Source organism: Neomonachus schauinslandi, chromosome 10, assembly GCF_002201575.2.
Source record: "Neomonachus schauinslandi chromosome 10, ASM220157v2, whole genome shotgun sequence".
Lineage (NCBI taxonomy): Eukaryota > Metazoa > Chordata > Mammalia > Carnivora > Phocidae > Neomonachus > Neomonachus schauinslandi.
In genome coordinates this window covers 116,141,096-116,154,545 of record NC_058412.1, presented here as the reverse complement: position 1 = coordinate 116,154,545, position 13,450 = coordinate 116,141,096, and the positions used below count along the sequence as shown (strand labels likewise).

Sequence of the window (13,450 nt, the reverse complement as noted above, 5' to 3'; positions counted from 1 at the left end):
CTTGTTATAGACATGTATTAGAGCATTTGAGAAACATGTTAAAGTTCTTGAGGTCCAGAAGTATCGTCTTTCAAATGGAAGAGTGACTTTATGTTGTTTTTTGTTTTGCTTACTCTGCAGTGTAGGGTATCTAGCAGGATGTCTGGTTCGTGCACTGCGTGAGAAACAACCAGAGCTGCAGATAAGTGCACGAGATGTGCTCTGTGTTCAGATTGCTGGCCTTTGTCATGATCTCGGTATGCTATACAAAGAACCAAAGTTGTTCACGTAAAACCATAATGTGTTATCTCTCTTTGAAATTAAAAAATCCGATTAACCAAAAGATATATGAAAATTATGTTTTAATTCTGCAGTTAACATTAATCTAAATATGCCATTGCTTCTTCCTAGCGTGATTCATAAGCCCAAAGCATTGCTCTTTTTTTTTTTTTTTTGTAGTCTTTCAGTGTATTTCCCATGTTACACATCTTTGCTACAAGTTATATGAAAGGACTTTATGATAGTGAAATTTTTTTGACTACTGTGTTTAGGAGAATGTGAGTTTTATCTTTGTTTTATTCTTCTTATTGAAAAATTGCCATATTTCTTTCAGTTACTTTATCAAATCCATTCTTCTCGTACCCAGAATACATAATCTGCCCTAGCAGATTAACAACAGATTTAGAGAACTCCTTTTCTTCCCTGGCCCATGTGAGGTCTTGGACCACTTAAATCCAAGTAGAAGAGTATCATCCTTCTTTGACAAAGAAAGAGAAAAGAGATTGTCCTCTTTGTTATGGGAGTTTTTACCCCCATCTCTTTGTAGTTTATTCCTACCTATTGGAGGGGTCTAAGAGTTTGTGTGTGCCCTCAGGGCAGAGAAAGGGAGGTATCTGTGTTTCAAAATAGCCAGATTCTTTTTTTTTTTTTTTTTTTTTTTTGACAGAGAGAGAGACAGCAAGAGCAGGAACACAAGCAGGGCGAGTGGGAGAGGGAGAAGCAGGCTTCCAGCTGAGCAGGGAGCCTGATGTGGGGCTCAATCCCAGGACCCTGGGAACATGACCTGAGCCAAAGGCAGACACTTAACGACTAAGCCATCCAGGCGCCCCTAGCCAGATTCTTAAAGGGGTAGGGCACTCTCTTTAGCTTGTCCCCTTGGAGATGTCAGTAGACCAATATCACTCCTAGATGATAAATTTAACAGATTCTAGGTATTTTGAGAGGGTATCATTGGGAAACCTTTGCCAGTCTCTAGAAGTCTGAATACTGCACTCATGAGCCTTTTTTTTTTTTTTAAAGATTTTGTTTATTTATTTGACAGAGAGAGACACAGCGAGAGCAGGAACACAAACAGGGGGAGTGGGAGAGGGAGAAGCAGGCTCTCCGCAGAGCAGGGAGCCCGATGTGGGACTCGATCCCAGGACCCTGGGATCATGACCTGAGCCGAAGGCAGACGCTTAACAACTGAGCCACCCAGGCGCCCATGAGCCTTTTTGTATAGACTGCGATTTGCAGAAAGACCCAGGGCTGGTCCAGGTGGAGTCCCTCTTCAGCCAACTAACTCATTTCAGAAATTCTGGTAATTATAGAGTTGTGTGTCAACAAAGTTTCATATTATTAAATGAGTGGAATGTTAAAAATCACTTATGGGGGTGCCTGGGTGGCTCAGTTGGTTAAGCGACTGCCTTCGGCTCAGGTCATGATCCTGGAGTCCCGGGATCGAGTCCCGCATCGGGCTCCCTGCTCAGTGGGGGGTCTACTTCTCCCTCTGACCCTCTCCCCTCTCGTGCTCTCTGTCTCTCATTCTCTCTCTCAAATAAATAAATAAAATCTTTAAAAAAAAATCACTTATGAATAAGATAAACTAGTGATCTCCACTTTTGGTTGCCCACATCAGCAGTAAAAATCCAAGTGTGTATATTTACTGTAAAATATATTATGTACATTATAAAATTTACATGAAAAAAGATGTTTTTAAAGGATGAGAGTAGAAAAATAAAGTTATATTATTTTCTTCCTGCACCCCAAGGGATTGTCTTAAAATGGCTATTCTAATATATTCAATCTGAAGATGCCAAAGGTTTTTCCTTAACATTCCTTTTAGTTAACACAGAACCATCCTTTCATCAGATTTATGTAAGCTCTGATAACTCAGAGACCCTCCATGGACACCTGACTTTCCTATATGATTTTATTTCCTAATCTCTTGTTTTAGAAAATAGGAAGGAAGGATTTGCTTGTCCCTTTTTGTGATGTACTTATAGATTATTAATTTCTGTTCATTTTCAAGTTAGGCTAAAAAGATAAAAAAATAGATTTACACTTTACCAGTTTACAAGCAATTTCCTTGTTCTAAGGCTGCTTTTGTTTTTAAGGTCATGGGCCATTTTCTCATATGTTTGATGGAAGATTTATTCCACTTGCTCGCCCAAATGTGAAATGGACGGTATGTATTCATATATTCAATAGTTAGCAAAGACTATTTAAGCAACCATTGCTGTGTGATAGTATACTTCTCCATTACAGTGTACTCATATTCATATATATATGGCATATGTGTGTGTGTGTGTGTGTGTGTATTTAATTTGATCTCCCAGTAGTCTTTAAGGAAAGAATCATTACCTACATTTTTATAAGTGTAAAGGAACTTGAAGCTCACAGAGGTATACTGATATACAAAAAAATCACAAAGCTTGGGGCGCCTGGGTGGCAGTCAGTTAAGTGAACAACTCTTGGTTCCGGCTTAGGTCATGATCTCATGGGTTGTGAGATCGAGACCCTCATTGGGCTCTGCACTCAGCACAGAGTCTGCTTCGTCTCCTTCTCCCTCTGCCCCTTACTCCTGCTCACACGCTCTCTCTCTCTCTCTCTCTCTCTCAAAAAAAAATAAATCTTAAAAAAAAAAAATCACAAAGCTGTTAAATGGTAGAGCCAGCACTAGAAAACCAGGTTTTCTAGCTGCTAAATTTTTAAAAAAGATTTTATTTATTTGAGAGAGAGACAGAGCACAAATGGGGTGGAGGGGAAGAGGGAGAAGCAGACTCTCTGCTGAGCGGGAAGCCCAACTCGGGGCTCAGTCCCAGGACCCCCAGATCATGACCTGAGCCAAAGGCAGATGTTTAACCAACTGAGCCACCCAGGTGTCCCTCTAGCTGCTAATTTAATGCTCTTACTATTCTATCACACTATTGAAAAAATAAATAAAAGGCCAACTCCATTTTAACTTTTTTTTTTTTTATCATGAAGTAGCCAATACCAGGCAAGTTTTATCATTTATATTAATTGAACTATTTTATAATTAGGATATGCAGGTGGCTGACCCGTATTTTTGCAATCAATTTTTGAAAAGTGAAGTTATGCTGGCTTCCATTTTTTACAACATTGTATTTCTGGAACATGGAGTAGAAAAGGATATTAATATGTAATGAATGGTTCTTCCACATCAACCTCTATTTTCTTTCTTTCTTTTTTTAAAATATTTTACTTTTCTTAAGTAACATCTACACCCAATGTGGGGCTTGAACTCATGACCCCAAGATCAAGAGTCACATGCTTCACCAACTGAGCCAACCAGGCACCCCTACTTTTCTTTCTTTCAAAGGAAAAATTCACATATAGTAAGTTGTACTGATCTTAAGTGTACAGTCAGTGAATTTTTTTAAAGTTTGTTGGTTTGTTTATTTTAAGTAATCTCTACACCTAACATGGAGCTCAAATTCACAACCCCAAGATCAAGAGTCGCACACTGCACTGACTGAGCCAGTCAGGTGCCCTGGTTCAGTGAATTTTGGCAGGTGTATACATCCACGTAACCACTACCCAAGTCAGGATATGGAATGTCTTCATCTTCTTGGAAAATTCTCAGTCAGTGCCTACTTCTCCCTCATCACCTTCTGAGTTTTATAAACTAAGATTAGCTTTGTCTATTCTTAGATTTGATATAAGTAGAATCATATCGTAGATATTCTTTTGTGTCTTGCTTTTATTCACACAACATGATGATTGTGAGATTCCTTCATGTTGCATGCATCACCTTTTGATATCCCTGCTTATTGGTGAGTTAGTATTCCATTGTATGGGTAAATTGTGATTTGTTTATCCTTTTTCCCTTTGATAGAATTTGGGTTGTTTTCACTTTTTGACTATTACAAATGAGGTTGCTATACACATCACTGTACATGATTTTTGTGGAAAATGTCTTCATTTCTTTTAGGTAAAATGCCTAAAAGTGCCAGATCATAAAGTAGATGCATGTTTACTTTGTTAGAAACTCCTAGACCTCTCCCATATTGTACCATTTTATGCTCTGTAAGCACTGTGGGAGATTTCCTGTCCCATAGCCTCATCAACATTTGGTTTTTTAGATTAACCTAATGAGTGTCAAGTGGTGTTTTGGGGGGCTTTTTTATTGACGTTCTTCGATGTACATTGAATACCATTTCCTGTACTTTGTTATTGATATATCTTTTGTGAAGAGTTCTTTCAACATTAAAAAATGTTATTGCTTGCCTTTTATTATTTTTTTATTTTTTTAAAGATTTTTTTTTTTTTTTTTTTTAATTTGAGACAGAGAGAACGAGAGAGAGAGCACATGAGAAGGGGGAGGGTCAGAGGCAGAAGCAGGCTCCCTGCCGAGCAGGGAGCCCAATGCGGGACTCGATCCCGGGACTCCAGGATCATGACCTGAGCCGAAGGCAGTTGCTTAACCAACTGAGCCACCCAGGCGCCCTATTGCTTGCCTTTTAATTGTTGATTTGAGTAATTATATATATAACTATATATACAAATATAATAGTGTATGTAGTAACTATATATATAATAGATATATGTATTGTGAAGATTTTTTTCCCATCTCGAACTTGCCAATTCATTATTTTTAATAGTGCCTTTTGAGAAACAAATTTTAAATTCTTTTTTTTTTTTTAAGATTTTATTTATTTATTTGACAGAGAGAGACACAGCGAGAGAGGGAACACAAGCAGGGGGAGTGGGAGAGGTAGAAGCAGGCTTCCTGCCGAGCAGGGAGCCCGATGTGGGGCTCATCCCAGGACCCTGGATCATGACCTGAGCCGAAGGCAGACACTTAACAAATGAGCCACCCAGGCGCCCCCAAATTTTAAATTCTGATGAAGTATTCTGGTTCTTCGACTAAGATGGGTAGTTTCTCTGTAGTTTTGCTGCCTTGGGGCCTCATGCTAAACGCCATAAAATAACTGGCATATTGCCCAAGGCTTTTTTTCAAATGTTAACTTCCTGCTCACATCTGTCTGCTATTGGTTGCCTGCCAGTACCTGTAGGAAGTTGTCCAGACTTAATAGTTGTTTTCTTCAGCAAGGCTGATCTAAAAAGGATCTATTCAGTCATTTGCAAGTCTTTGTATTTATTTTTTAAAGTAGGCTCCACTCCCAACATGGGGCTTGAACTCACAACCCTGAGATCAAGGCGTCCCGATTTCCGAGTCTTTATATTTGAAAATTTGGCCTTTCAGCAGTGTCTGGGTGGCACAATCAGTTAGGTGTCTGATTCTTGGATTTTGTTTCAGGCCCTGATCTCAGGGTCATGGGATCAAGCCCCATGTGGGGCTCCTTGCTCGGCACTGAGTCTGCTTGAGAGTTTCTTTCCTTCTTCTCCTCCCACTTGTGCTCTCTCTCTCTCTAAAATAAATAAATACATCTTTCAAAAAAAAATTTTTTTTTGGCCTTTCAGGGGTGCCTGGGTGGCTCAGTTGCTAGAGCATGCAGCTCTTGATCTCATAGTTGTGAGTTCAAGCCCCACGTTGGGTGTAACTTAAATAAATAAATTTAAAAAATTTTAAATTAAAAAATTGGCCTTTCACCTTTTTTTTAAGATTTTATTTATTTTTATGTTTTGTGTTTTTTTAAAAGATTTATTTATTTATTTTTGAGAGAGAGAGACAGTGGCGGGAAGGGCAGAGAGAATCCCCAAGCCAACCCCTTGCTGAGAGCAGAGCCTGACACAGGGCTTGACCCCACGACCCATGAGATCATGACCCAAGCTGAAACCAAGAGTCAGATGTCTACCTGACTAAGCCACCCAAGCACCCCTATTTATTTATTTTTATTTTTATTTTTTTAAATTTTTGTTCTTTTAAAGATTTCTTTATTTGAGAGAGAGAGAGCACATGAGCAGGGAGAGGGCCAGAGGGAGAAGGAAAGAAGCAGGTTCCCTGCTGAGTATGGAGTCTGATGCTTGGCTCCATCTCAGGACCCTTAGATCATGACCTGAGCCAAAACCAAAAGTCAGACACTTTATTTATTAGAGAGAGAGCGAGTGAGCATGGGAGCAGGGGAGGGGCAGAGGGAGAGGGAGACAGAGAATCCCAAGCAGACTCCATGCTGAGCGGGGAGCCCGACTCGGGGCTCAGTCCCATGACCCCGAGATCACCCTCCAAGCCGAAATCATGAGTCACATGCCCAACCACCGACTCACCCAGGCGCCCCTATTCCACACTTTCTTAATTATTATTACTTTATAATAAGTCTTGATAGTTGGTAGTACAATTGTTTGCACCCTGTTCTTTTATTGAGTATCTTTGGCCCTTGGCTCTTCTATTTTATATTTTATAATTTTCTCCATAAAGTTTTTATACATCTTTTGTTATATTTACTCCTGAGTTGCTTATAATTTTCCTTGCTCTTGTCCGTACTATCTTTGTGGGACTTAGATTTTTCTGTATATATACATTTTGGGGTGGGTGCCTGGCTGGTTCAGTCGGTGGAGCATGGGATTCTTGATCTCTGGCTTATGAGTTTGAGCCCTGTATTGGGTGTAGAGATTACTTAATAAAAATCTTTTTAAAAGTAATATATTTTTTTCTGAACCATTTGAAAGTAAGTTGTAGACAAACCCCTTTATTCCTAAATACTTCAGTGAGTATTTCCTAAAAACAAGAACATTCTCTTACATGACCACAGTACAAGTACCTAAACCAGAAAATTAATATCGATGCTATACTATTATCTAATTTTTATTTCTTTCAAATTGCACCAATTGTCCCTATAGAAAAGGAGGAAGAAAACTTTTTTTTTTTTTCCTCCCTGATCCATACATACTACTTAGTTGCTATTTTTCTTTACTCTCCTTTGATCTGGAACAAGTCTTCAGTCTTTATCTTTTAAGACCTTGTTATTTTTTTTTTTTTAAGATTTTATTTGTTTATTTGAGAGAGAGAATGAAATAGAGCATGAAAGGGGGGAGGGCCAGAGGGAGAAGCAGACTCCCCGCTGAGCAGGGAGCCCGATGCGGGACTCGATCCTGGGTCTCCAGGATCATGACCTGAGCTGAAGGCAGTCGCTTAACCAACTGAGCCACCCAGGTGCCTGTTGACCTTGTTATTTTTTGAAGAGTACAGTTGAGTTGTTTCTGGAATGTCCTTCAATTTGTCTGATGTTTGCCATTTTCTGATACATACTGTCAGACTCTGTGTTTTTGGCAGAATGCCACATTGTATCTTCTTAGTATATCACATCAGAGGCACATAAAATCTGTTTAGCACACTGCTGGTGATATTAACTTTGATCACTTGATTCAGGCAATGTTTACCAGATTTCCCATTATAAACTTTAACTGTTTTTTCTCTTTGTAATTAATATGCATCTTGATTCAATTTTTTAAAAAATAGTTGTAGGACCATTAAGGTTTTTGTTTTCATATTGAATCAGTTTTTGGTAAGACCTGTGATGGCACCGATGTCTTCAGGGGATCATTTGATTTTTACAATTATGAATGAGAGAGCAGAGACAGAGGAGTAAAAAGAGGCCAGTTTGAGATTCCCACCTCCATGCTGACCACAAAGCTCTAAAACATTTTTGTTTTTACTGGCAAGTTTGCAATTACCCCTTTTCGCCACTAGATGGAAGTGCTAACAGAATTTGTAACGATGTTTCAAGGCTGATGAAATAATAGAACTGAATTTTTTTTTTTAATTTTAAATTTTATTTTAAGTAGGCTTCACACCCAATGTGGGGCTTGAACTCATGACCCAAGATCAAGAGTCTCATGCTCCACTGACTGAGCCAGCCAGGCACCCCAGTTGAACTGAATTTTATAGTGATTCTACCTGTGTGACTGGGTAATATTCTTCTGTACTGTACTGTGCAGTACGTCTGTACTGTAAATGATTATATCTCATTAAATATATTTATTACTTTTTAAAAAAATTTTATTTATTAGAGAGAGAGCGCACAAGTGCACAAGCAGAAGGAGAGGCAGAGGGAGAGGGAGAGGAAGAAGCAGTTTCCCTGCTGAGCAGGGAGCCTGAAGCGGGACTGGATCCCAAGACCCTGGGATCATGACCTGAGCTGAAGGCAGACGCTTAACCAACTGAGCCACCCAGGTGCCCCACATTAAATATGTTTATGAAATAATGATGAACATGATACATCAAAGGCTTATCGGTAGTAAAATAGAGACAAATTTGACAGGTTTTTAAAAAATATCTGCAAGGGATGCCTGGGTGCTCAGTCGGTGAGGCATCTGACTCTTGATCTTAGCTCAGGTCTCGATCTCAGGATCCTGAGGTAAAGCCCTGCATTGGGCTCCATGCTGGGTGTGTAGTCTACTTAAAAAAAAATATCTGCAAGACAGTAGCTGAAAGCTAGATAATTAACATGCAGTAGAAATTTATCTTTGAATTACCTGGAGTCAAGAATAATTTGGATTATCTGGGGTCCCTAATGCACTAGAGTTTATAACAGACCATATTGTGTTGACTTTTCCTAGCATGAACAGGGCTCAGTGATGATGTTTGAGCACCTAGTTAATTCTAATGGACTCAAAGAAGTCATGGAATACTATGGTCTCATCCCTGAAGAAGACATTTGCTTTATCAAGGAACAAATTACAGGACCACTTGAATCACCAATCAAAGATTCTTCGGTAAGTTCATGTACAACTTAATTTGAATTGACTGTGTTTCCCGTCTAGTCTTCCCTAGTTTCCTTCAGAGCTATATGAAGAGACACATTTGGCTATTTTAAGGAGACTAAATGATAAAATACATTATATGTTTCTACTGTTTAATACCAAAAAAATGAAAGGCTTATCTATTTTTTTATCTCTTAACTGAGATCTTTAGAAGTTATCCCCCAAATTAAAATACATATGTAAATATTTTTTGGTGGATAGATATGCAGTATTCTACATAGGAGTTGGAGGTAATGTCATTTGGAAAACGTAAAAGTATATGTCTTGTTTCCCCATTAAAATTAACATGTTTGAGTGCTGGGGGGAGAGGTGTGAGGGAATGGGAAGTGGGGGGGAGGGAAAAATGAGAGGGGGCAGGATTCAGAAAAGGAAATTTAAAAAAGAAAAAAAAATAAAATGATAAAAAAAATAGCATCTGGGGCGCCTGGGTGGCTCAGTTGGTTAAGCAACTGCCTTCGGCTCAGGTCATGATCCTGGAGTCCCGGGATCGAGTCCCGCATCGGGCTCCCTGCTCGGCGGGGAGTCTGCTTCTCCCTCTGATCCTCCCCCTCTCATGCTTTCTGTCTCCCATTCTCTCTCAGATAAATAAATAAAATCTTTAAAAAAAAAAAAATAGCATCTGAAATATTTAGATATATGAAGACCTAGAAAAAATGTTGAATAGTTCAAAGGAAAATCTCTTTTGTTTTTTTGTTTGTTTGTTTTAATTAAAAAGAAGTTGAGGGGTGCCTGGGTGGCTTGGTTGATTATGTGTCCAACTCTTGGTTTTGGCTCAGGTCATGATCTCAGGGTTCTGAGATTGAGCCCCATGTCAGGCTCTGTGCTGGGCATGGAGCCTACTTGGGATTCTCTCTCTCCTTCTCCATGTGCCCCTCCCCCCCCAGATAGATAGATAAATGATAGATAGGTAGATAGATAGACAGATAAATGGGGCACCTGGGTGGCTCAGTTGGTTAAGCATCTGCCTTCCGCTCAGGTCATGATCCCAGGGTTCTGGGATCAAGCCCCACTTGGGGCTCCCTGCTCAGCAGGAAGTCTGCTTCTTCCTCTGCCTCTCCTCCTGCTCATGCTCGCTCTCAAATAAATAAATAAAATACTTAAAAAAAATAAATAATAAAAAAGAAGTTGAAAAATAATTTCCCTCTAAATTTTTTTTCCTTGAATAAATATACAAATCTATTTGTAAGATATAAAATGAAGAGCTGGATTTTGAAGCAAATACTCTATTTCCAAAATATGGGAGCTTCAAAAAAATTTTTTTTAAGATTTCATTTATTTATTTGACAGAGAGAGAGCATAAACAGGGGGGAGCTGCAGAGGGAGCAGGAATAGCAGCCTCCCCTCTGGGCAGGGAGCCCGATGTGGGGCTCAATCCCAGGACCCTGGGATCACGACCTGAGCTGAAGGCAGCTGCTTAACTGACTGAGCCACCCAGGTGCCCCCAAAATTCTTTGAACAGTACATTTCATTTAGACTAGATGTGTAACTACTTTGAACGATAATACTAGTTTCATGCATGAATTCAAGCATTAGTATATGAGGGACATTCTTACCAATTTATAATTAGATTTTTTATTTTATTTTATTTTATAAGATTTTATTTATTTGACAGAGAGAAAGAGAGCCAGAGAGGGAACACAAGCAGGGGGAGTGGGAGAGGGAGAAGCAGGCCTCCCATGGAGCAGGGAGCCCGATGTGGGGCTCGATCCCAGGACCCTGGGATCATGACCTGAGCCGAAGGCAGACGCCTAACGACTGAGCCACCCAGGCGCCCCTAGATTTTATATATTTTTTTAAGATTTTATTTATTTGGGCGCCTGGGTGGCTCAGTTGGTTAAGCGACTGCCTTCGGCTCAGGTCATGATCCTGGAGCCCCTGGATCGAGTCCCGCATCGGGCTCCCTGCTCGGCTGGGAGTCTGCTTCTCCCTCTGACCCTCCCGACCCTCCCCCCTCTCATGCTCTCTCTCTCCCAGTCTCTCTCTCAAATAAATAAATAAAATCTTTAAAAAAAAAAAAGATTTTATTTATTTATTTGACAGAGAGAGACACAGCGAGAGAGGGAACACAAGCAGAAGGAGTGGGAGAGGGAGCAGCAGGCTTCCTGCTGAGCAGGGAGCCTGATGTGGGGCTCAATCCCAGGACCCTGGGATCACAACCTGAGCCGAAGGCAGAGGCTTAACTATCTGAGCCACCCAGGCGCCCTGAGTTAGGATCCTTCCAATGGCACAAGGTTTAGTATTAACAGGATATCACATACCTTAGCATTTCTTTAACTTTTTCTAATAGTTTAGGAATTAAGTGGAAGAAGGAAAGAGTAGAACCTTCTAAGTTATCTCACATTCCCATTCAAGTATCTGTTTATGATTTTTAGGTGAACACAGTTGCTTTGCTTTGCTTGTAAATAGATATGGTTCATATCTTAAAACTTTGGTGAGTTTTCTTGTCTTCCAGTGGCCTTATAAAGGGCGTCCTAAAGAGAAAAGCTTCCTTTATGAGATAGTGGCCAATAAAAGAAATGGCATCGATGTGGACAAATGGGATTATTTTGCCAGGTATGCACTGAACACTTCAGAAAAATTGGTTAAAATCCTTACATGCTTTAAATATATTTAATTTTTACTTAAATAAATAAAAAATGAAATTCTTGTGTACATTTAGTGTTAATATTTAAGGTACAGTTTCCTCGTTGAAAAATTTCATCTCTCTGCTTTGGAATCTTTCCAGGGACTGCCATCATCTTGGAATCCAAAATAATTTTGATTACCAGCGCTTTATTAAATTCGCCCGTGTCTGTGAAGTAGATAATAGGAAGCGTATTTGTACTAGAGATAAGGTGAGTTATGTCAGAGGAACAATAAAGAAGGTGTAGTTCCTAGTTCCAAGTCTAGAAGTAATCATTCAATAATTTGGAAAAATCACAACCTGGTAAATTGTCAATCTTTTTACTTTACACTTAGCACTTGTAAATATCTAAAAGTTCTTTTCACTTCTGCAAAATTACAACAGACATTTATTGAGTATTGTGGTAGGCACTGTTCTAAGTGCTTTAGGTGGATTAACTTGGTCCTCACAACCCTATGAAATAGATACTATTTTTATGCCACTTAATAGGTGAGCAAATTGAAGCACAGAGAAGACATATTGTTAATAAATGGCAGAACTGGAGTTTCAGCCCAGAAAGTTTGACTCAAGTCTCATCCTTAACCATAGTTAGTGTTCTATGTTAGTGTTTCATAATAGGTAAAATACTAAATCATTAGGTCCCTGCTAGATTAGAGTCATGTAACTAAAGAGTAGTATGGGATTGTACTATAGAAAGTCTTTCTTTGGATGCCTGGGTGGCTCAGTCGGTTAAGCATCTGCCTTCAGCTCAGGTCTTGATCCCAGAGTCCTGGGATCAAGTTCTACATCGGGCTCCCTGCTCAGCGGGGAGCCTGCTTCTCCCTCTGCCTGCCGCTCCCCCTGCTTGTGCTCTCTCTCTCTCTGACAAATAAATAAAATCTTAAAAAAAAAAAAAAAGTCTTTTGAGAATAAAGAATATAAGAAGAATAATGCCTAACTTCTAGACTTGTTGAGAAGATTAAAAAACATATTGAAGATGCCTTAAAACAGAACCTGCTACAGAATTAAAACAATAGATTAAGAAGAAAAGTTGAGGGACGCCTGGGTGGCTCAGTCATTAAGCGTCTGCCTTCGGCTCAGGTCATGATCTCAGGGTCCTGGGATCGAGTCCCGCATCTGGCTCCTTGCTTGGCGGGAAGCCTGCTTCTCCCTCTCCCTCTGCCTGCAGCTCCCCCTGCTTGTGCTTGCTCTCTCTCTGACAAATAAATAAAGTTTAAAAAAAAAAAAAAAGAAGAAGAAGAAGAAGAAGAAAAGTTGCAAACCCAGAAGAAATGGTTTTCCTAACCTGCCTTGTAGTTTTTTAATGGACTCAGGGATTTTAATGAGGTAGCTCCCGTGCATAGCCTTCTTGTCTGTCACCTCCCTTTTCCTTGTCCTATGTACTTATCTACTAACAAGGGTAACATAACCTGACCCTGCATTAATATTTATTTCATGTTTTCCTGCAGGAGGTTGGGAATCTGTATGACATGTTCCATACTCGCAACTCTTTGCACCGCAGAGCTTATCAACACAAAGTTGGCAACATCATTGATACGATGTAAGAAATTCGACTGCTATTTCTCTATAAAATTTTTTATGATACTTTGTTAGATCATTCTTGGGTCAAGTTGAGATTTCTAGATGAATTCAAGTGAATTTTAAATGAATAAATCTAAAATGGTTCCCTTAATACAACAAAAAACTAGCATAAAGTAAAGGAGGAGAATGAATAAAGGGGATAGATGAAGGGTGGAAGAGTTGGCTTCAACTAGACATGAAGAGGCATGGCTTAGACCTCCCCAGAGCTAGTTGCTTCTGTGCCAGGTATAAGTATCAAGGTGAGAGATAAGATGTGAATAATTGACACTGTAAAACTAATGACAAAAAATTAATTTTAAGGATGAAGATTAATATCTGTCC

The 13,450-nt window shown here is 39.5% G+C and overlaps 1 protein-coding gene across 2 annotated transcripts in view; it reads left to right on the top strand.

Annotated features, from left to right (window-relative positions):
• The window catches only part of SAMHD1 (SAM and HD domain containing deoxynucleoside triphosphate triphosphohydrolase 1), a 55,441-nt gene that overhangs the window by 21,006 nt on the left and 20,985 nt on the right, over positions 1-13,450 (top strand). For both annotated transcript variants that reach the window (XM_044918884.1, XM_021689260.1), the window contains exons 5-10: positions 121-236; positions 2,355-2,425; positions 8,722-8,877; positions 11,378-11,478; positions 11,651-11,759; positions 12,997-13,088. In XM_044918884.1, the coding sequence (XP_044774819.1) occupies positions 121-236; positions 2,355-2,425; positions 8,722-8,877; positions 11,378-11,478; positions 11,651-11,759; positions 12,997-13,088 (645 nt within the window). The remainder of the gene's footprint in view (positions 1-120; positions 237-2,354; positions 2,426-8,721; positions 8,878-11,377; positions 11,479-11,650; positions 11,760-12,996; positions 13,089-13,450) is intronic.